This window comes from Canis lupus, chromosome 5 (assembly GCF_048164855.1).
Source record: "Canis lupus baileyi chromosome 5, mCanLup2.hap1, whole genome shotgun sequence".
Lineage (NCBI taxonomy): Eukaryota > Metazoa > Chordata > Mammalia > Carnivora > Canidae > Canis > Canis lupus.
Window position 1 is genome coordinate 52,460,981 of NC_132842.1, and position 20,744 is coordinate 52,481,724.

Here is a 20,744-nt window from a genome sequence, read left to right on the forward strand (position 1 = left end):
AATTGAGCTGAAGAGTAATTGCCTCTTTTCTGAGGAAACAGGAGACCAATGACCTGAACCTCATTTTGTGTTGTTCTAAGAGCTGTGCTCCAAATCTAATACCTTGGTGGTTTTCTAAGGCTGGAAAAAAGCAAAATTTGATTAACATCATTGTTTCCTTGATAATCTCTGTGAAGATTTATCTGTTGGAGCAATTTAACTTTCTGCTTTAAGGCTGCTTGCTCTTATCATTTTAGGTATATTTGGATAATTTCCCCTATCAAGGGTTAGGAGAAGAATTTTTCAGTCCAAGATAAAATTTATTAATTACTTCCTAATTCATGAGAAAGCTTTCCTGTAGGTTTGTCTAACTGTGTGGCATTAGAAATTACTTGTTTTTGGCACACACATATATGTAACACTCAGATAAGTTTATGTAGTGCGTAAATTTATACTGTTTTTTATACATGTATAGAAACACTTGTAGCCTTTACTGAGTTCATAAATACAAAAGAAGAAAGGTTCTTTTTAAGGGGGGAAAAAAAACTCCTTAACCACAAACATTTGACTTAAGGATCTTGGTATGGAAGGAACTTCCCTGGTAGGGGAGTGGGATGGCAGGCATTTCTTGGCTTCCCCCTGCTAGTGGAATTTGATACCCTCAGCTCTGGCTCTGCCCCACTAGACTTATTAACAGGAATGTGAGTTTCAGGATCCTTTGCTCTTGAAGGCTCACCCTCTACTTTCTTTAGCATTCTCAGATGCTCCTAGAGCCTCCCTCCAGCCTCTATCCCCTTCCTGTTCCTTCTCCTTCTGTAGTAGGAGGCAGGAAGGGATTTCTTGTCATTGTATCTTGACTAGGACTGGAGAAGTGTTTCGACTATGCTCAAATTTTTATATGTGTTTTTTCCAAATGACAGTGTTATAAAAGGTAGGTAGTACTGTGATTATTATAAAGTTAAGTAACCTTGACAGACCAGCATGGGAACCATAAGACATTTCTTAGTATTTTAAGGGGAAAGAGCAGACTTAGAGTTGAACTTTGATGAGATATAATGGTAAGTTGTTCTGTATTTACAGTTTAATTTATAAATGTGATTTTGCACATATGCTGAAATGATCTCCTAATGGTAACTCAAGTCTTTCTCTTTGGTTGGATTAGATTTGCTCTTGACTTGAAGCTTTTAGCGTTCCTGTTCACAACACTTGTTTGTAGGTGACTAGTGGGTGAGATAGGGACATGAAAGTATTTAATGTCAAAATTAAAATAGGATAATTACTCTTGGGACTTTCAAACTCTGCGGACCCATAAGGTAAGATGGGAAGCCAGTGATCAGTGTTTTTTTTTTTTTTAAGATTTTCATTTATTTATTCATGAGACTACGCAGAGAGGAGAGCGAAAGAGAGGCAGAGGCACAGGCAGAGGGAGAAGCAGGCTCCATGCAGGGAGCCTGACGTGGGACTCAATCCCAGGTCTCCAGGATCACGCCCTGGGCTGAAGGCAGTGCTAAACCACTGAGCCACCTGGGCTGCCCTGATCAGTGTTTTTTAACTTTATTTATTAAAGCTATACATAATGTTTTAAAACGTGTTTCTTTGCTTAAGGTTAAAAAGCAGCAGTGTTGGAGGAAAACAAAATTACTATATATTTTTAGCAAGGTTAACTAGAACAGAAAAGTAGAGTTTCTATTAAGTACATAGAAGCAAAGGCCTTAAAACACATTGCCCTTATGTGGATGTCTATAAATGGATTAAAAATGTTTTTAAGTTTTGCAGTTTTGCCTTAATACCTATCACTCAACTCTGTGTCTCTTGGGTTATTAGTAATAAAGATTTCAACAAGCTGTAGCTTATCTTCTTACATTAAAAATGTGGTATGAAGATAAATGTATAATTTTTAAAGCCATATAATAGGTGAGTGATTCAATTGAAAATTAGCTGTGGAAAACAGATTTTAACTAACTGAAAAATGTGTTTAGGATTAAGATTTTATTATTAATTGAAAATTTTGTGGAAATTTTTCTGGCTTAGCATACCACAAGTATTTAACTCTGTATTTCTTTTATAGATATTTGTTTTAACTTAATTCATGAAAACATGACTATCAAGATGCATTTTAATTATAAAAGCATACTTATGAAAGTTGATTTGATCTCCTTGGGAAAAATAAAGCTATAATTTAAACTTTTCATTTATATTGATTGTTAATGTTGATGATCTTGAGAGTTAAGAATTTTGAGCATTTACTCCATACCGAAGACTGCTAGGCAGTCTTTCATGTATCATCTGATTCAGTCCTCATGACAGCCTGAGGGTACGTAGGTATGCTTCTCCAACTTTGTAGATGAAGAAACTAGACTTAGACTGGGTAAGGGTTCTCCCAGCTAGTGTGTGGCAGAGCCAAGTGTCACAGCCACATTGTTTTACTCCAGAGCTGGTGAGTCTCATCACTTTGTTAAGTTCCATACATTCAATTTTGTTATGTTTTAATAACTAGTTATTAGGGTACCTCTTTATTAAAGAAAATCACATTATATAAGCAATATTTCATTGAGAAGAAGGAGCCTAGAGAATTTCAGAATTGGAGTAACAGTTATTTCTCCTGCAAGAATTCTGGTAATAAAGGTTTCTTTTAATAGCTATGTTTATATGGTTATAAAATCAAGATCTTGCAAATCCAACATAGGATTATACATATCTTTAACTCATGAGTAACATTTATTTTCCTGTCATACTAGCAGCGTAATTAGTACTGGGTGCTTCCGTACACATTCTTAATATATATTATGACGAATATCACACAGCCAGTTAGAGAAACTCTTGAGCCATTAAAACCACTATTTCCTGTCAAAGTGTAACCATAAGCAGTATAATCACAAGCAGTTCTATTATGTGCAGGTCAAGAGTTAAATTTAGGATATAAATACTTGCTCTATGGGAGAAGTCCCATAGTAACAGTCATATAATAATGAGCAAAAGAAAGCCACATGTGAAAATAACAGCTTCAAAAAAAGAAGGCAGGGGTGCCTGGGTGGCTCAGTTGATTGTCTTCCTTTGACTCAGGTCATGATCCCAGGGTTCTGGGATGGAGCCCTGCCTCCTCCCTGCTCTGTGGGGAGGCTGCTTCTCCTTCTCCCTCTCCCTCTACTCCTACCCCCCTGCTCCTGCTTTCTCTCTCTCTTTCTCTGTCTCTCAATAAATTAAAAAGAAAAAAAAAGATTACAACTTCAGTCTGACGTAGAAAGTAACTTAATTTCTTTCTCTGTCTTTGTGTTCTGGATAATTTATTTCAAATAGTCAAATAGTCTGCCTCAGTCAACTGAGGCATTACGTAATAGAGAATTTTAAAATACTGATAAATACTTGGGATAGGTTTTAAAATTTTCTTACTTAAAAGACATCTTAAATGTTTAAAAATTGAAATTAACAGTAAGTTTTGACATTCTAACAACTTGTTTTTCTTTAGGAGTAGATCCCATAATAGATCACGTTCAAGACAAAAAGACAGACGCAGATCTAAGAGCCCACATAAAAAACGCTCTAAATCAAGAGAGAGGCGAAAGTCAAGGAGTCGTTCACGTTCACGGTGAGTTTTGGGGGAAATTAGTGGTAAGTTTTTTTGTGGCTTCATTTGTTAAAAAATTCTTACGGTTTAGGTTTTTAATGAGCAACATTATATTTTTCTGATTGTTTTAGTAGTGATTAATATTGGTTGCCATTGATTTGAGTATGATGATCAGAATGACGCATGAGGTTTCTAAAATACATAATTGAACCTGTTAATTGTTTGATTTAGCAGCTTCATGTACACCTTGGTTACATAGAAATTATTGTGTAATGTGTTATAAGCTAGTATAAATTGTTTTGGGTCGATTGTCGAGGAAAGAGGTAGGTCCTTTTTGGGGAATAGAATAATTTTAGTTGTGAATTTATTTATTTATTTTTGTTTTTAAAGGGACAAGAGAAAAGACACCCGAGAAAAGATCAAGGAAAAGGAAAGAGTGAAAGAAAAAGATAGAGAAAAGGAAAGGGAAAAAGAGAGAGACAGGGAGAAGGAACGTGAAAAAGAAAAGGAACGGGGTAAAAACAAAGATAAAGAACGGGAAAAGGACCGGGATAAAGACAAGGAAAAGGACAGAGAGAGAGAGCGGGACAAAGAACATGACAAGGAGCGAGACAAGGAAAAGGAAAAGGAACAGGACAAAGAAAAGGAACGAGACAAGGACAGATCCAAGGAGATAGATGAGAAAAGAAAGAAGGATAAAAAATCCAGAACACCACCCAGAAGTTACAACGCATCAAGAAGATCTCGTAGTTCCAGCAGGTTTGATAATGCTTAAAATTTTTGCCAAGGGATATACTGTCAACAAATGAAAATAAATTTTAACCAAGGGGGAAAAGATTATTCTGGGCAAATGGAAATAGTACAATAATATTTCCCTCTAATTGCAGAATAAACATTTCTCTAGTAGAGCCCTTGCCACAGTAGTGAACCAGTGAGGTAGAAGGGATGATAATTGGGCAAAGTTATTTGAAAAGTTTTTTTTTTTTTTTTTTTTTTTTAAGATTTTATTTACTTATTTGGCAGAGAGAGAGAGAAGGGGGAGAGGCAGGCAGGAGTGAGTGGGGAGCCTGATGCAGGGCTCGATCTGGGACCTGAGTGCAAGGTAGACACTTAACCTACTGAGCCACCCAGGTGCCCCATTTGAAAAGTTTTTAACTATCTTTTGTAACCCACTGTTTGAATCTGGTGGTGGCAGCCGCAGTGGCTGCTGCTGCTGCTGCTGATTTTGTTGGAGGATGATATGGCAAGGGCAAGTTTTTTTTCTCTTCTCTTCTCTTCTCTTCTCTTCTCTTCTCTTCTCTTCTCTTCTCTTCTCTTCTCTTCTCTTCTCTTCTCTTCTCTTCTCTTCTCCCCTCCCCTCCCCTCCCCTCCCCTCCCCTCCCCTCCCCTCTTTTTTCAATATGGAAGAACTGACCTCTTGGTGAATTTTAATATGCAGAATGATTATTAAAATTTCTTATTTAAGTTTCTTATTTAAGTTCTTATTAAATTACTTATTTAAGTTATCTTTACTGGTCTATTTTTTTGGGTGTTTAAATTTTGGTTTTCCTTTATCTGTCACTGTTCAGATTTTACTGTTTTTCCTAGGGACTGTTCCCTCTATTAATAAGTACACTGCCACCAGATGGCAGCAGGTTGCCATAGTAACAGCTGCTAAAAGAACATAGGACCTTCCTTGATTCCAGATTATCTGAACCTGTATCCATTACTCCAGATGATATAATAACTGAGTAAATGGAGGTTCCTAACTTTTTAAAAAAATTCAGTTAGCCAACATATAGTATAACACCCAGTGTTCATCCCATCAAGTCCTAACTTGTTTTAAACTAGACTTAAAAACACTGAACAAAATATCTATTTTAGCAAGCTTTATGGATATTTTAAGTTTGGTTTTCCATAGAAAATAACTGGAGATGAATGTATATTTTCTGTTTTTCTAACTTTGTGTTTCAGTAGCTTGTTTTTAATACCCGTCTTTGGTCAGGTAATACAAAATAATGGCAGGCATTTATTGCATGCTTTACTATATGTCAGATTTTGTGTCAGCACAGTTTTTCATGACTAACCTTATTTAATCCTCGCAGTATGTGAGAAGACTATTATTGTCATGGTTTAGAAGTATGATAATACTGCAGCTCAGGGGAAATTTTCCATCTGCTCTGCACTTCCATTAGAAGTACGGTAGCTCTTTCTCTTCTTTTTAAGAGATTAAGTTTGAGAATTCTCTAATTAGTACCTGGTACTTGCTTTTAAAAACTGCCACAAAAGCATAAAGTTGAAAGCTACAGTATATATTCAAATGAGGGTTAAAATAAACAGATCACTGCCATACTTCAGCACATTGAACCAGAAACTGAAGAATTAATTAGCCTCATTGCTGTGGACATCAGTCAAGTCTGCAACTGTTCCTTTACTCCACAGTGATTTTATTGATTTGCCTGTCAACATTCCTTCATGTTTATGTGATCATTTAGTTGTTGTCCTTCATAACACAAAACAATGTTTTGATTCCTTTTAAATTCAGTTGAATTTACTTTTTTGATGACTTTGAAATGTTTTAATTTGAGGGGGAGCATTTTAAGTTGCTTGATGTTTAAGAAAGTTCAGATGTTTACATTCATTCCTAAGTATATTCTTAACTCCTGTCTGGGGCCTGGGGAATAAATGCTGACTAACATGAATTTCCAAAGGTTCAGTGGGGCGCCTGCATGGCTCAGTCAGTTAAGTGTCTGCCTTAGGCTCAGGTCATGATCTCAGGCTCCTGGGATGGAGCCCCGCAGCAGCAGACAGTCTGCTTATTGCATTCCTTCTACTCACTCAGCACACGTGTGTGCATGTGTTTTCTCTCTTTCTCAAGTAAATAAAATCTTAAAAAGGTTCAGAAGTTTGAAATGTTTCCTGTTTTCAAAGAGCTTGGTAAAGAGTTAAAATTTGTCTTCTTTTAGTATTTTTCTGTTTTTCTTGTGCTTTGATTTGTTTAGTAAACGGGAAACATTTTAACGGCTCAAAAATAGTGTATTTTTATTTTCAACATTGTCCTCTAATCTACATTTTTAAAGGAAATTTTGATATTTAAGCAACTGGTAATGTTTATATTCACTAGTAAAGCTAGTAAGGGGAAAGGAGAAAATACTGATACCAGATGTCCACCTGTGCATCGTGCTTCCTGAACAAAGTTAAACTGGGTAGGGTGGAACCATTTTGTGTAAACAAAGCCTAAGACACACTGTTAATCTCATCTTATGAAATAAGCTTTGTGGTACTTGTGCTGCGCTGTTACAGAATGGCAGTGACTGAATGGAATATCCTTACCTGATTTTCACCTTAGTCAGGAAGAGTAATTTTGAGGTGTCATGAAAATAAAATCAGGTAATGGAGGAAAGGGCCTTAGGTAGTATTGGAATTGATGTTGTTTTCAAAGTTCTTGGCTGTTTTAGGCATAACATTTACTGTATCTACCACATCTGAGCATTATGTAATTTTAAATTTTATAATGAGAAATGTAGGCAAAATGTTTTATTAGCCTAGAATATTCTTGTTGAGGTGGTATGGAGAACTATGATTCTAGCGGATTTGGTTCTTTGACCTGTACGACCACTACTTATTAGAGCTCTTTGTGAGATCATTGGACACGTTAATCATAGTATGTCCTCCTTCCTACCTCATCCCTTGAATTATGGACATCTTGAAATTCACTGTTTCTCAGTTGACCAGGTTTATAAATGAAGTAATTTTGTGTATGAATCATTTGCTCACATGGTAAACAAAATTGTTCTTAATAATACTAAACACTGTCAGTTCATTAGTTATTTTTTATTTCACATTCAAGCCATAGGTTTTAACTATTTTATTTCTGTCTAAGCAATTTGTGCACTTAGTTTTACATGAAGAGAGCACTAAAGTGGTAGGAAGTTGGGGGGTGAAACAGTTTCTCTATAAAATGAATTAATGTAAATACTTTTTTAGAGATATTCTAAATGCTTGGATTTGAAAAGTTCACATATTGCAAGCCAACTTAATCTTTTATAAAATAATCCACAGTGGGGCAGCAAGGAGCTAGATGCAGGACAAAGGGATCTGGACAAGCAAAACCTTTTAGATGCGGAAGAAGAACATACTTGAGAGAATCTAAAGTAGCCATTAGGAAATTATTACTGTAATTAGGAAATTATTGTTCAGATAAACCAGATGAGAAGAAGGTTTTCTTCCTTTTCCGTTATGAAATCTTAGAACATATTTTCATGTCTGTAAAATTTATGGTTCAAAATTTGACCTCCACTAATACTACATAATAGAACATGTTCTTAAAGGAAATGACTTTAAACTGGCCTTTGAAGAATGTTTGCATGAGAGCATTAAGGACCCATTTGCTTTTGTGTATTTGAATTCCCTTTATTAAAATTCCTGTATTTTTAAATAATATATTTTTGACTTCCAGGGAAAGACGTAGGAGGAGGAGCAGGAGTTCTTCGAGATCACCAAGAACATCAAAAACTATAAAAAGGAAATCTTCTAGATCTCCCTCCCCTAGGAGGTAGGTTGAACGCGTGTGCTAATAAACCCAAGGATGGAGTGGGGGGCGGGCGTAGAAATCTTTTCTTTTTGATCTGTTTTTAAACTTTCTCTTTTGAATGAGTAATACGTTATACATTTGCATGTTTGAGAAATCCCAACAGCATAAAAAGTTACAGATCAGTAGGTCTTAACTTCACCTATGCATTCATCTTCTCTGTCTCCGTAAGTAGTGACTTCACTTTTTTTTGTATTGTATGTCCTTCCAGTTTTGTGTTTAGATATACAAGATGGAAATTTATAGTTTCTTTTCATATTTCTTTGCAAAAGGCAGCACAAAAACCACATGTTGTGCCCTTGCTTTTTTTTCACCCAATTACCTGCAAGATCTTTACATATTCATTAGTGAGTGCTGCTTCATTCTTTTTTTTTATTTTTTATTTATTTATAGTTTTTAAAGATTTTATTTATTCACAAGAGACGCAGAGAAGAGAGAGGCAGAGACACAGGCAGAGGGAGAAGCAGGTTCCCTGCAGGGAGCCCGATGTGGGCCTCCATCCTGGGTCTCCAGGATCACGCCCTGAGCCGAAAGGCTGTCACTCAGCCACTGAGCCACCCAGGCGTCCCCTCATTCTTTTTTAGTAACTGCATGGACTTTCGTTATGTGGCAGTACTTTGGTTTATTTAATCAGTCTGCAGTAGAATAGGTTTTCTTAATTTTCCTGTCATAGATTATACAGTACTGTAATGAATAGCTTCAGACTTTGTTGTGTGCAGGTATGTGGGAAAATTCCAAAAGTGTCGGAGGCTAAATGTGTTTATAGTATTGAGAAGTATTTCTGTATCGCCCTCCCTCCTTATGAAGGCAGCAGTTTGCACTTTAACAGACTGTGTATGAGAGTGCCTGTTTTCCATCAGCTACAACATACTTTGTTACTACAGTTGTGGATTTTTGTCTGATAGATGAGAAATAGTATCAGGATATAGTAATTTTAGTTGCATTTCTCTTAAGAGTGAAGATGACCTTCTCTTCATATAGTTGAAGGCCATTTGTATTTCTCTGTGAGTTGTTAGATACTTGGCCCATTATTTTTGTTTGTTTTGTGGGGTCTGGTTTTTGTTTGCTTGTTTGTTTTTAGAATTTTCTTATATCCAGGGGCTTTTTTTGAATTAGCAACATTATTCTTTTTTTTTAAGTTTATTTTATTTTATTTTTTTAGTTAACTCTACCCAAACATGGTGTTTGAACTCATGACCCTGAGATCAATAGTTGCATGCTCTTCTGAGCCAGCCAGGTGCCCCTGTATTAGGGAGATTATTCTTTAGTGATTTGATACCAGCTATCATTCCTAGTTTGTCCTTCCTTTTCAGAAAATATTATGAGACTTGATTCTACAAGAGATTTTGATTTTTTAGTAGTTTCCTAAGTTTTTTCTTTTTCTTTTTTAAAGTAAACTGTATACCCAGTGTGGGCCTGAAACTTAAAACTCTAAGATTGAGTCACATGCTCTACTGACTGAGCTAGCCAGACATCTCTCAAATGTTTCCTTTTATGATTTCTGGATTTTGAGTCTTATAAAGTTAGAAAGATCTAGATTATAATAGAATGCCCCTCACTGTTTCTTCTTGTACTTTTATGATTTTACTTATTGCGTTCAAATCTTTGATCCATTAGGAGTTCGTCTTTATGTATAGTATGGCATGTGGGTCCAATTTTATTTTTCCATATGCTTTTCTCTTTGTTTTTTTTTTTTTTTTTTAAGATTTTATTTATTTATTCATGAGAGACATAGAGAGAGAGAGGCAGAGACATAGGAAGAGGGAGGAGAAGCAGACTCCATGCAGGGAGACCAATGTGAGACTTGATCCTGGGACTCCAGGATCACACCCCGAGCCAAAGGGAGACTCTCAACCACTGAGCCACCCAGACATCCCTCCATATGCTTTTATGTTGATCAGTACAGTACCACTTATTAAAAGCTCATGTTTTTCTAACACTAATTTGTTATATTGACTTTTCAGGTACTAAATATTTCTGTTTGTGGTTGGGTCTATTTCTGGGCCTTCTCTGCTGCTGGATTGGTTTGATGATTCATGCATGTACCAATGCCCCATGCTTTTTTATTTTTTATAACTCAGATTGTATAGTTTTTTTTTTTTTTTTTAACATTTTAGTAGGGCCAATTCTTCCCCACTCTTCCACTGCTGTTTTTTGAGCATTCCTGACCATTCTTGCCTATTTTTCCATTTGAACATAAGAGTTGTTTAGGTTCTAGAAATAAAATCTGGTGGTGATCTGTATTACAGTTGCATTAAATTTATTAATTAGGGAAATTGACAAACAGATTTTATCAATAAAGCCTTATGGTGGTGAGTCTTGCTTTCCAGTATCTTTTTTACTTCTTTAAACCATTTGTAGTGTTTTTTAGGAATACTTCAGTGTTTGTTTCATAGAGATTTTTTAATTTAATTTTATTTTATTTTCATTTTTTTCATAGAGATTTTATACATCTTTAAGTTGATTTCTAGATACTTTATTGTTGTTTCTCCTGTCTTTTCTTTCATTATGTCCTCTAGCTGGAGGTTGGGTTCATGCAAAGGAAGATTACTGCATTTTGTGTATTTATTTTTTATTTCATCACCTTAATAATTTGTCATAGTTTTTCAGTTGGTTTTCTAGGTAAAGAAAAGAGAAATTTACAAAAACCTTTGTCAGAATGTAAAGAGGAGCATGTTTCTCAGTAGGGGTCTTACTGTTTATTTGCCAGTGGGTTACTGGCAAACAAACCCAAACAGTGGGTTACTGTTTTTAGGTGAGAATAATAGGAGGCATTATGATACTGTAGTCATGGGCCATATGTGTATATTTTTAATACTTTGGTCTTGGAAGTTAAAACTTTTCTCAGTTGTGAATTCAAATTAGGCAAAAAGGTTACTTTTTTGCCTAATTTTTCACAAGGTTACTTCTGACCCATTCCTTCTATGTTGCTCCCCACCCACCTTCTGTAAGTGATCAATTGCTTTTATCCTTCCTGTGTTTCTTCTTGCAAAATTAAGCAAATGCATTGATTAGAATATCTGTGTATGTATGTGAGTAACTGTACTTAGCCTCACTTACATGTTGGGTTTTTCTTTTTTAATTGAGAAATAATTCACATATCATAAAATTCACTTTAAATGTGCAATTCAGTGGTTTTTAGTTAGGTTCACAGTATTGTCAACCGTCACTCCTACTTCATTCCAGAACATTTTTTTCACTTGAAAACCCGTATCCACAAGCAATTACTCCCCCCCCAGCTCCTGGCAGCCACCAGTCTCACTATCTTTGTGGATTTGCCTGTTTCTGGATGTTCATATGTGGACTCAGCATGTGTTTTACAACTGGCTTCTATGACTAAATGTAATGTTTTCAAGGTTTATGTTGTAGCATGGATCACTACCTGATTCCTTGTGAATAATATTCCATTGAATGCATAAAACCATGTTTTATTTATCCATTCATTAGTTCGTGAACTTTTAGTATTGTTTCCATTTTTTAGCTATAATGAGTAATGCTTCTATGACTATTCATGTACAAGTTTTTGTGAGGCCCTGTGTTTTCATTTCTCTGGGGCATGTGCCTAATGAGTGGTAATTACCCAGTGCTGTTTTACTCTCCTTTTTTTTTTTTAATCAGTGTGCTAAGCAGTGAGTCAATTTATTTTTTTATTTTTAATTTTTTTTTTTAAGTAATCTCTACTCAGTGTGGGGCTGGAGCTCACAACCCTGAGACCAAGAATCACATGTTTTACCAACTGAACCAGCCGGGTGCCCCTCTCTTTATCTTTTTAGAAACTGCCAGACTGTTTTCCCAAGTGCTTGTGCCATTCTACCTTCCACCAGCATTGTGTTAGCGTCCTGATTTCTCCGCATGCTCACCAACATTTGTTATTGTCTGACTGATTATAGCCATTCTACTGAGTGCGTAGTGGTATCTCATTGTGGTTTTGATTTATGGTTTTCTAATGAATAGTGATGTTGAGCATCTTTGTGTGTGCTTAATTATTTTTTGTGTTATCTTAGAGGACATGTCTTTTCAAGTATTTTGCCCATTTCAAATTTAGTTATTTGTATTTTGTTAAGTTGTAGGAGTTCTTTAAAATCTGCGTATTAATCTTGTGTACCAGATACATGATCTGTAAATATCTCTCCTATTTTGTGGGTTTTCTTTTCTTGATAGTATTCTTTGATGCATTAAAGTTCTTAATTTTGGTTTGTTTTTATTTTTGTTTTTGTTTTTTAAATATTTTCTTTATTCACGGGAGACAGAAAGAGGCAGAGACATAGGCAGAGGGAGAAGCAGGCTTCCTATGGGGAGCCTGATGCAGGATTTGATCCCAGGATCAGGACCTGAGCCAAAGGCAGATACTCAACCACTGAGTCACCCAGATGTCCCAAAGTTCTTAATTTTGTTGAAGGCAGATTTATCTATTTTTTTTCCTTTTGATGCCTTTGCTTTTGGTGTCATATCCAAGAAATCATTCTAAATCCAGTGCCTGGATTTCTTCTAAGAATTTTATAGTTTTCTTCTAAGAATTTTATAGTTTAAACATATATGTTAGGTCTTTGACCCATTTGAATTAATTTTTTAATATGATATAATGGTCCAACTTCATTCTTGTGCATGTGGCTATCCAGTTTTCCCAGTATCATTTGTTGAAAAGATTGTCCTTTCCCCCTTGAATGGGTCTTGGCCCCCTAGTCAGAAGTCATTTGAACTATATATGTGGGAGTTTATTTCTGGGTCTTTGGTCTATTCCACTGGTTTATTTTCTGTCTTTATGTAATACTGCACTGTTTTGATTACTGTACCTTTCTTTGTACAGTAAGTTTTGAAGTTGAATGCTGTGCCTTCAAACTTTGTTCTAAATTTTAAGATTGTTTTGGCTATTTGATGTTCTTCAAGATTCTATATGCATTTTAGGATGGGTTTTGTATATCTGCTAATAACAAAGATAATGCGATTTTGATAGAGGTTGTATTCAATCTCTAGTTGGCTTTGGATGCTGTTTGTCATCTTAACAATAGTTAAGTCTTCCAGTCCATAAACATGGATGTCTATTTATTTGTTTTCATCTTTTTAACAAATTTTTTGCCTTGGTTAAATTTATTCCTAAGAATTTTATTCAATTTAATGTGATTGTTCCTTTGACACTTAAGAATTAATGTAGAAAGATGCACACATATGTTGCAAATATGTAATTTTTCTTTTGAACATGCTAATTTTTTTTTTACTTGCAAAGTTTTATGTAGGCAAATTTATCAGTCTTTTATTGTACCTGAATTTTTAGTTATGGTTGAAAAATCTTTTTTTTCACCCAGATAGTAAGGAAATTTACCCATATTTTCTTCTAATACTATTTTATTTTAAAAATTTAGGTTCTAATCCATTTGGACTTACTTAGATATTTTGGAATGAGATATGAGATAATGATCCAGATTAATTACTTCAAATAAGTTGTCTCCAAACCTTTTATTTATAAAAGACCATCTTAGGGCAGCTCAGGTGGCTCAGCGGTTTAGCGCCACCTTCAGCCCAGGGCCTGATCCTGGAGACCTGGAATCGAGTCCCATGTCAGGCTCCCTGCATGGAGCCTGCTTCTCCCTTTGCCTGTGTCTCTGCCTCTCTCTGTTTCTCTCATGAATAAATAAATAAAATCTTAAAGAAAAGACCATCTTTTCCTCAGTGATTTGAGATCCTACCTTTGTTACACTAAATTTCGTATGTACTTATATGTTTGCTGAATGTCTTTGTTTTCTTAGTCTTTATTTTTGAATTACTCGTTATTACAAGAGAAAATTTAGAATTCCATGTTGAGGCTAACTTTTTTAAGTGGAAGGTATTATGCTTCTGACCGAAAATGCATTATTTTTTCCCTCTAATTCTAAAGATCTATTGTTTTTATAAATGAAATTTGTTCATGAAGTCTTCTCTTAACTTTTGATCTTGAATTGGTGGGTCTTGTTTGTAATTGTGAGTGACAAGGGCAGTGGCACAGGTTACTTGAAATTCTAAGTTTTGCTGTAGTCATTCAGCCCTCCCTGGAGCTGCCCCTAATTTTTTATCCTTTACATTCCTTTCTGCTTTTTGCTTTGAAAAGGTGGCTATAAAAAAACCAGCACCCTATATTTGGCCTTATTTTAATCTTATTACAGTTGATAGATAAATCTTGAACAAATAAATTGAAAATGCCAAATCATGTTTTATGTGAACACACTGTGGCCTCTGCAAAAAAAGATTAATTGGGTTGTGGGGTAGAACAGGTGGGGCTGTAGGACTGTTTATGTAACTTGGTCAAACCCGATTACTGACCTGCTTATTTCCAGTGCATTAGTGTTAGATGAGACTGTTTCATCGACAACATGGGAGTCTATAATGTCTTAGAAGTTAACTGGCATATTACCACTGTTCTTACAGCAGAAATAAGAAGGATAAAAAAAGAGAAAAAGAAAGGGACCATATTAGTGAAAGAAGAGAGAGAGAACGTTCAAGCTCTACAAGAAAGAGTTCTAATGACCGAGATGGAAAGGAAAAGTTGGAGAAGAACAATACTTCACTTAAAGTAAGCAGCAATCACTCAGTGTTTTGGCTTTGAATAATTAAAATTGAGATTATTTTTTACATAGAACTAGATTTAGACCAAAAACTTCTTGATATCTTGTATGTTTTTGGTATCCTTTAATATTTGTTCGATTAATAACTTTTTTAAGCTGGATTTTTGAAGAGATGAAGTAAGAGCTAACTGAAACTCAGACACATACATTCCTTACTATAGGGAATCCTAGAGTCCTGGTTGTCCTGTAGACAGTAGGACTGTCTACAGATAATGCATATTTGATTTTATACGAAGATTTCTGGTTGAGGCCATTTTCCTTAAAATATATGTATTTCCTGAAATAGATTTTTTCCAGCAAATTTGACACAAGTTCTGTTGTCATTGGTATTGTAATGTATATTGAAATTAGTAGGTTCGTCGAATTAGAACAACAGAAAACCAAATTCTACCAAGTAAGGGTGTTTTTGGGGATAAATATTTAATTGCTAGTGAATTACATTAATTGCTTTATTATTCCAGTAAGTGTATTTGTATTTGGAAATCATTTGTAAGTTCTAGAGCTTTCACCTGATAATTTTATTTACTCTCATATTGGTAGGGGTTTATCACCATCATCAGTAACCTTGATAACATCTCTTGAGCATTACTGTGTGTCAGGCATTGATTGTTCCATATGTTCTCATTTAATTCTCCTTGAAGCTGAGGGCAGAATTGGACTGTTCTTGAGCAGTCTTTTCTAGAATGAAGAGTGATTTCTTTTTCTGCATCCTCTGAATTTTGCTTCTTTGGTATCCAGATTGCAAACCTATCCTGGCATCTTTGGGAGCTATTTAACTCTTTCGGCTAGTCTGTCCTACTTTTCAATTCAGTAATGTTTATTGAATATGTCCTAGACTTTCTTTTTGATTATTGTAATTTAATTTACAATTTCCATCTTTTATGAGAAATACAGAGGATATAGTGATACATTTATTTATGTGAAAAGATAATGGGAGCAAATAATCACTTTTACTAAGTTCACAGAAGTACCTATTTTAGCTGTAACCAGATGTAATAGCAGGCAACTTTTGAGAAAAAATATTAAACATATGGCTTAATATTCATTGTAGGAGAAGGAACACAGTAAAGAACCAGATTTAAGCGTGGGCAAAGAAGTAGATGACAAGGACGCACCAAGGACTGAGGAAAACAAAGTGCAGCAAAATGGGAATTGTCAGCCAAATGAAGAAAACCTCTCTACCAAAACAGAAGCAGTATAGAACTGACAGGTGCACCTCTGAACACAGGCTGGAAGAAAAATCCAAAGCTTTTAATTCTCTCAACAAGATGTTAAACGGTGAAGAAATCCAGTTGAGCATAAAGATACAAACTAACAGCTTTCCTAGTTGTTAGGTGACTTTGTGGCCATCTTGTTACTGAGTAAGAAAATAAAGCATGGACATGGTGAAAATAACAGGTGTTACCCAAACTCCTCATCTTCTAGAATCTGTGCATTTCCATGGTGGCTGCCACACTTGTCATGTGGTTTGTTAGTGTTTGCCAAGAACCATTACAAATAAATGGGACATCAAAGATCCAAATTTGTACTATCCATAAAGACTGGAGATAAGCATTGGAGGCTCTTTTAAAAAATGGTAGTTGCTGAATTTTGTATTGTTTTACCTTTTTTTTTTTAAATTTCAGTATATACAGATTTGATGATGTGCTTGAAATCGGTGCAAATATATACACACCCTTGTAAGTGCAGAGTATGTAAGAAGTTTTAACATTTACTTCACAGGATTTACGGTGATTGTGTTAAATTCTCACTATTGTGTTTTCTTTTGCTCACTGTTTAGGACAACAGTTTTTTGTTAAAATAGTTTTACAGACTAAAATTGCTTAAATAAGTGGATTAATAGACAACTGACAATGCATGCTCCTGTTCTCTTTCAAAAGGAAGAGCACCCATGCTGAATACTAATACTAATGTATTAGTATTCAGTTTAGAATCATTGGGTCTCCCCACAAAGTAAGCATTTCTTTTTGAACTTTCATGACATTTCCAAGCTTATTATGAATAATATTGCAGTGTGTGTTGTCAGCTGTAGGTGGCAAAGGTGCCATTATTAAAAGAAGACTGGGTTTTCAAAATGGGCTATGGGAGCACAAGCTGAAGCTTTAGTGCCTTCTACAATGTGGTATGCTGTTTTCTAGAATTTTATATGTGCTAGTCATTCTCAGTTCATAGGGAACGTAGATGGATATCCCGTTCACTCCCATAGAGAAGTGTGCAAATGGTATGTCAGAAGAGCTTCTCACATAGTTCACCTAACACAAGGCAAGTCCTGTTTTCAAGAATGGCTTCAGAGCTTAAAACAACAGTGCAGTTTTGGGACCATCAGTTTTATACTGTGATGATTGAAAATGAAGCATGTTCTTACTTTACTTAAATCAAAGCAAACACTTTCTCGTCTCCATTGGATGGCCTTAATTATTACCTCTTAATCATCTTCTCATAAATGATGTGCAGAAATTCTATGTAAAGGAGAACACATGAGGTTATTTGTTTAAGGATACGTTTACTTGAGTTTAAAATATAGGTCGTCCGTTACTCTTAGGCTCACTTTCAGCAGGAAGTATACATGTAGTAAAATGACAACATTGCTAATATTTTCCCCCAAAGCCGTAAGTCATAATTTCAGAAATATTTTCATTATTGTTTTGTTTCCCCAAATGTTATACCTTTTGATTAGCATGTTATTAAAATAAATCAAGTATAATTATTTTAATGCAATCTAATACAATCAAATTACTCCGTTGCCTTACCTCATGGGAAGAGTTACTTATAGATTTAAAAAGCTGAGTAGCACATCAGTTACTTGGTTTCAACTTGAGTTTTCTTTTAATGTTAATACTATTGAAACTTAAGTATTTGGTAGAGAACGGAAAGAATTGCCCCTATTGCAATGAAGCCTCGTTTTATTATGAAGCTGCTTAATTACTCTTCATGTGTTCAGAATTACTGTGTTTTTTTTTCCTTTTTTGTCACTGTGTACATTAAAATTTTTGAAAATGCTTTACTATGTAAAGTATAGATGGTCATTTTAATCATTCAACCACATACGGTTGGCTGGTAAACAGCTTATTCTGATACAAGAATGCTTGGGTGCATATGGAAAGATTGTGGAGGAGTGTGTGTCTTGCATCAACAGCTGTCTTATTTATAATATGTAAGTAGAATAGAGCAAATGTTGTTTGAATCTTTGTTATTTTTAGTACCATTTCTCTAATAAAGCCAAGTATTTTAGAGGAAAGTATTTGTTTATGCATTTCAAAACAGCATCTTAGTTTATCATGTTTATCTTGTTTTAGTTGGCATAGAGATTGTTTCGACATGGAGAGTACATGTTTGTTTGGTGTCTATAAAACAATCATTTAAAGTTTGAGTTATTTCTTGTACTCTGGACTCCTAATGTTTTCTTTGTTGGCAGTTAATTTGGTGCTTGCTGCTAATTATTTTTCCTGCTGGTGACATTCAGCTTTAAAATAATGACATTTCTTTTGAAAGACACTGATTTGTAAAAGTTGGACATGAATTGAGTAGGGATGCAAGAGATACAAAGAAAGTGAAAAAATGTCTTTAAGTGGGCTTACAGAAGCAGTGTATAGGGCCTGGAGGTGAGTGGTTGCGTGTGTGCGGGTGCATGCGTGAGAGAGATTGAGAGATCGAGAAAGAATGAGAGAGAGAAAGACATATTTTTTTCTTTGTTCACTTATAGGAGCCTGGTAGGTTTCCATTTATTATTTTCTTTCAAGGCATTTTGTTTTTTCTTTAAGGCTATTCTCTTTCAACCCAGGTAGATGTTGTCAGGAAAACTTGAGGTAAGGCCGAGAAGACAGCTTTTTATACTTGATCCCTTCTGTAATTATCTTTTTTAGCTTGATTATACAGAGAGTACATTCTGTTCCCTAATTGTGTTGCTATTCATCATTTTAGACAAATTCTGTTGATCTTGTTCTTTCTTTTCAGCAGTGCATAATGAATTATTTATATTAAGATGGCCTTCATAATAAGCTGGCTAGTTTCATATGTGAAAACAAGTATGAATCCTTAACTTCTGCAATTATCTCCTTATTATTCTCCATCTAATCTAATTTATAATTGCAAACACTAATTGTGATTTTGTTCAGAATTCTTATATTCAAGAGTTCTATATATGCTGTGTTGATCTTCAGAAACGTCAGAGGCTTAAATTTTGACATGCTTAATAGTAAAAACTCATGTTTAGAATCCTTTCTTTTTTGTGAAGAAAATAACTTCATTTGTGATGTTATTTCCAGGACCTCATTCATTCCTATATATATGTTTCTGTCTTTATCTTAAAACTTAAAAAGCCCTGAATCCAAATCACCTCTGAAGGTTCTAATTTTAAGAATTACGGTATGTAGTAATAGGCTTTTAAACATTTAAAAAATCTATTAGAAATAATATGGTTTGAATTAAATCTTTTTTTTTTTTTTTAAGTAGTTGAATTAGCTGTTAAAATGAGTCTTTGGAGGGATGCATCGCATAGCTTAAAATTTCAGGGAATTGTATCTTCACTCAAACATAGTATCTGATTCTAACTGCGTGGGTTATAAAGTAGAGCCATTTCCACAAAGTATGTTCCTTACATGTTTAGGTTTTTAAAAAAATTTTTACTACCTACATACTTAGTAATCTCACATTTATTTAACTAGTGTAATATTCATTTAAAATTGTTTCTTTTCAGATTTCAAAAGGTAGTGCTCTTAAAAGGGCTAAATTATATTTCTGGAAGCAGTAGTCAAGTATAATGTAATAGTCTTTTAAAATGAAATTGACTTCCCTATTTAATTTTGGGGTTGTGGATGAATTTGTTTTTCTTAAATCTTCTCTTGGTGATTCTGTCTGAAGATTGATACATTATTTTAAAAATAATAGCTAGAGCTGTTAATGGTTTTTGGTCCCTATTCAGGCTGGTAGTATGTAATCACTAGATTTCTTTCCATTCTAAAGATATTTTTATAGTTCCTAGCAACTAATTTGTTAAAATTATTAGTTTATATTTAATATAGCTTTTCTTAATACATTGTTTTTAAAAGCAAGGTTTTAGTTTGTTGCCTGATTTTTAAATTTACTTTGTATCTAACATTTTCATTTCAAAAATTGCCAACTTTTGTGAAATTTGACATATTTTACTGCTGAGATTTATTTTCCTGGGATTGGAATGGAATTAATATAGTTTTCTCCACTCTTGATTAACTTTTATTTGCTAGATAGTTAATTTCTTGACTATATGTGCAAGTTCAAGTATATGAAAATCATAATGAAGAAGTTAGAGTTGAGGAGACGGAGTTTTACCAACTTGAGGCTGTGTGTGGTAGGCAACAACCTCTTGGGGAATGATCTCTGGTTTCCACAGAAGATGACTTTTGGGTGTATTGTGTAGTTGTATAGGTAGTTCGGTTTAATAGTTAAATATTACTCTCCTGAATCTTACAATAGTGTTCTTCACATAATGCGATGGATTATTAAGGGAAGAGTTTAAAATGTAAACATAAAGATGCTGCATAGGTGGTGTATATTTATGTGAGTAGGACTACTTCTAAGTGGACTAGTAAAGATTTATCAAATGATGCTGCTATTGTGTTGCTATATTTTTAATAAAAACGAAAATCTTAAAATGTTGCCACTGTTGAGTAGTATTTTCACCTACTTCTGAGACATTTACACATTTATGGCTTTTGAAAAATAACTGAAAGGTGGTAACAAGCCCTTCCAGGGTTTTGCAATGTCTTTCTGGTTTTGGTTTTACAAAGATCTTGCTGGCCTAACAGGATGAATTGGAAGGTTGTGTGTGTTCCCTCCTCTTCAGTTTTCTGAAGGACTTTGATTCATATTGTCATTACTTCTTCCATAGACGTTAGGTGGAATTTCATAGTAAAGCCAATCCGAGTCTGGAATTTCCTTCTTAACATTACAAATCAACATTAATAGTAGATTTAGGATTATTCAGGTTATTTATTCCTGAGTAAGCTTTGGTGGTGTACATCTTCAAAGGAATTTGTTGTCAAAGCTATCGGGATAT

General features: G+C 34.6%; 1 protein-coding gene across 7 annotated transcripts in view; it reads left to right on the top strand.

Moving 5' to 3' along the window:
- Positions 1–20,344, top strand: part of SREK1 (splicing regulatory glutamic acid and lysine rich protein 1) — a 45,368-nt gene extending 25,024 nt beyond the window's left edge. For 5 of the 7 annotated variants that reach the window (XM_072826678.1, XM_072826680.1, XM_072826683.1 and 2 more), the window contains 5 exons: positions 3,446–3,565; positions 3,935–4,303; positions 7,983–8,078; positions 14,514–14,658; positions 15,762–20,344. In XM_072826678.1, the coding sequence (XP_072682779.1) occupies positions 3,446–3,565; positions 3,935–4,303; positions 7,983–8,078; positions 14,514–14,658; positions 15,762–15,911 (880 nt within the window). In that variant the 3' untranslated portion in view covers positions 15,912–20,344. The remainder of the gene's footprint in view (positions 1–3,445; positions 3,566–3,934; positions 4,304–7,982; positions 8,079–14,513; positions 14,659–15,761) is intronic. The other 2 variants (XM_072826679.1, XM_072826682.1) reach the window with 1 other exon arrangement.
- Positions 20,345–20,744: the final 400 nt, after the last annotated feature.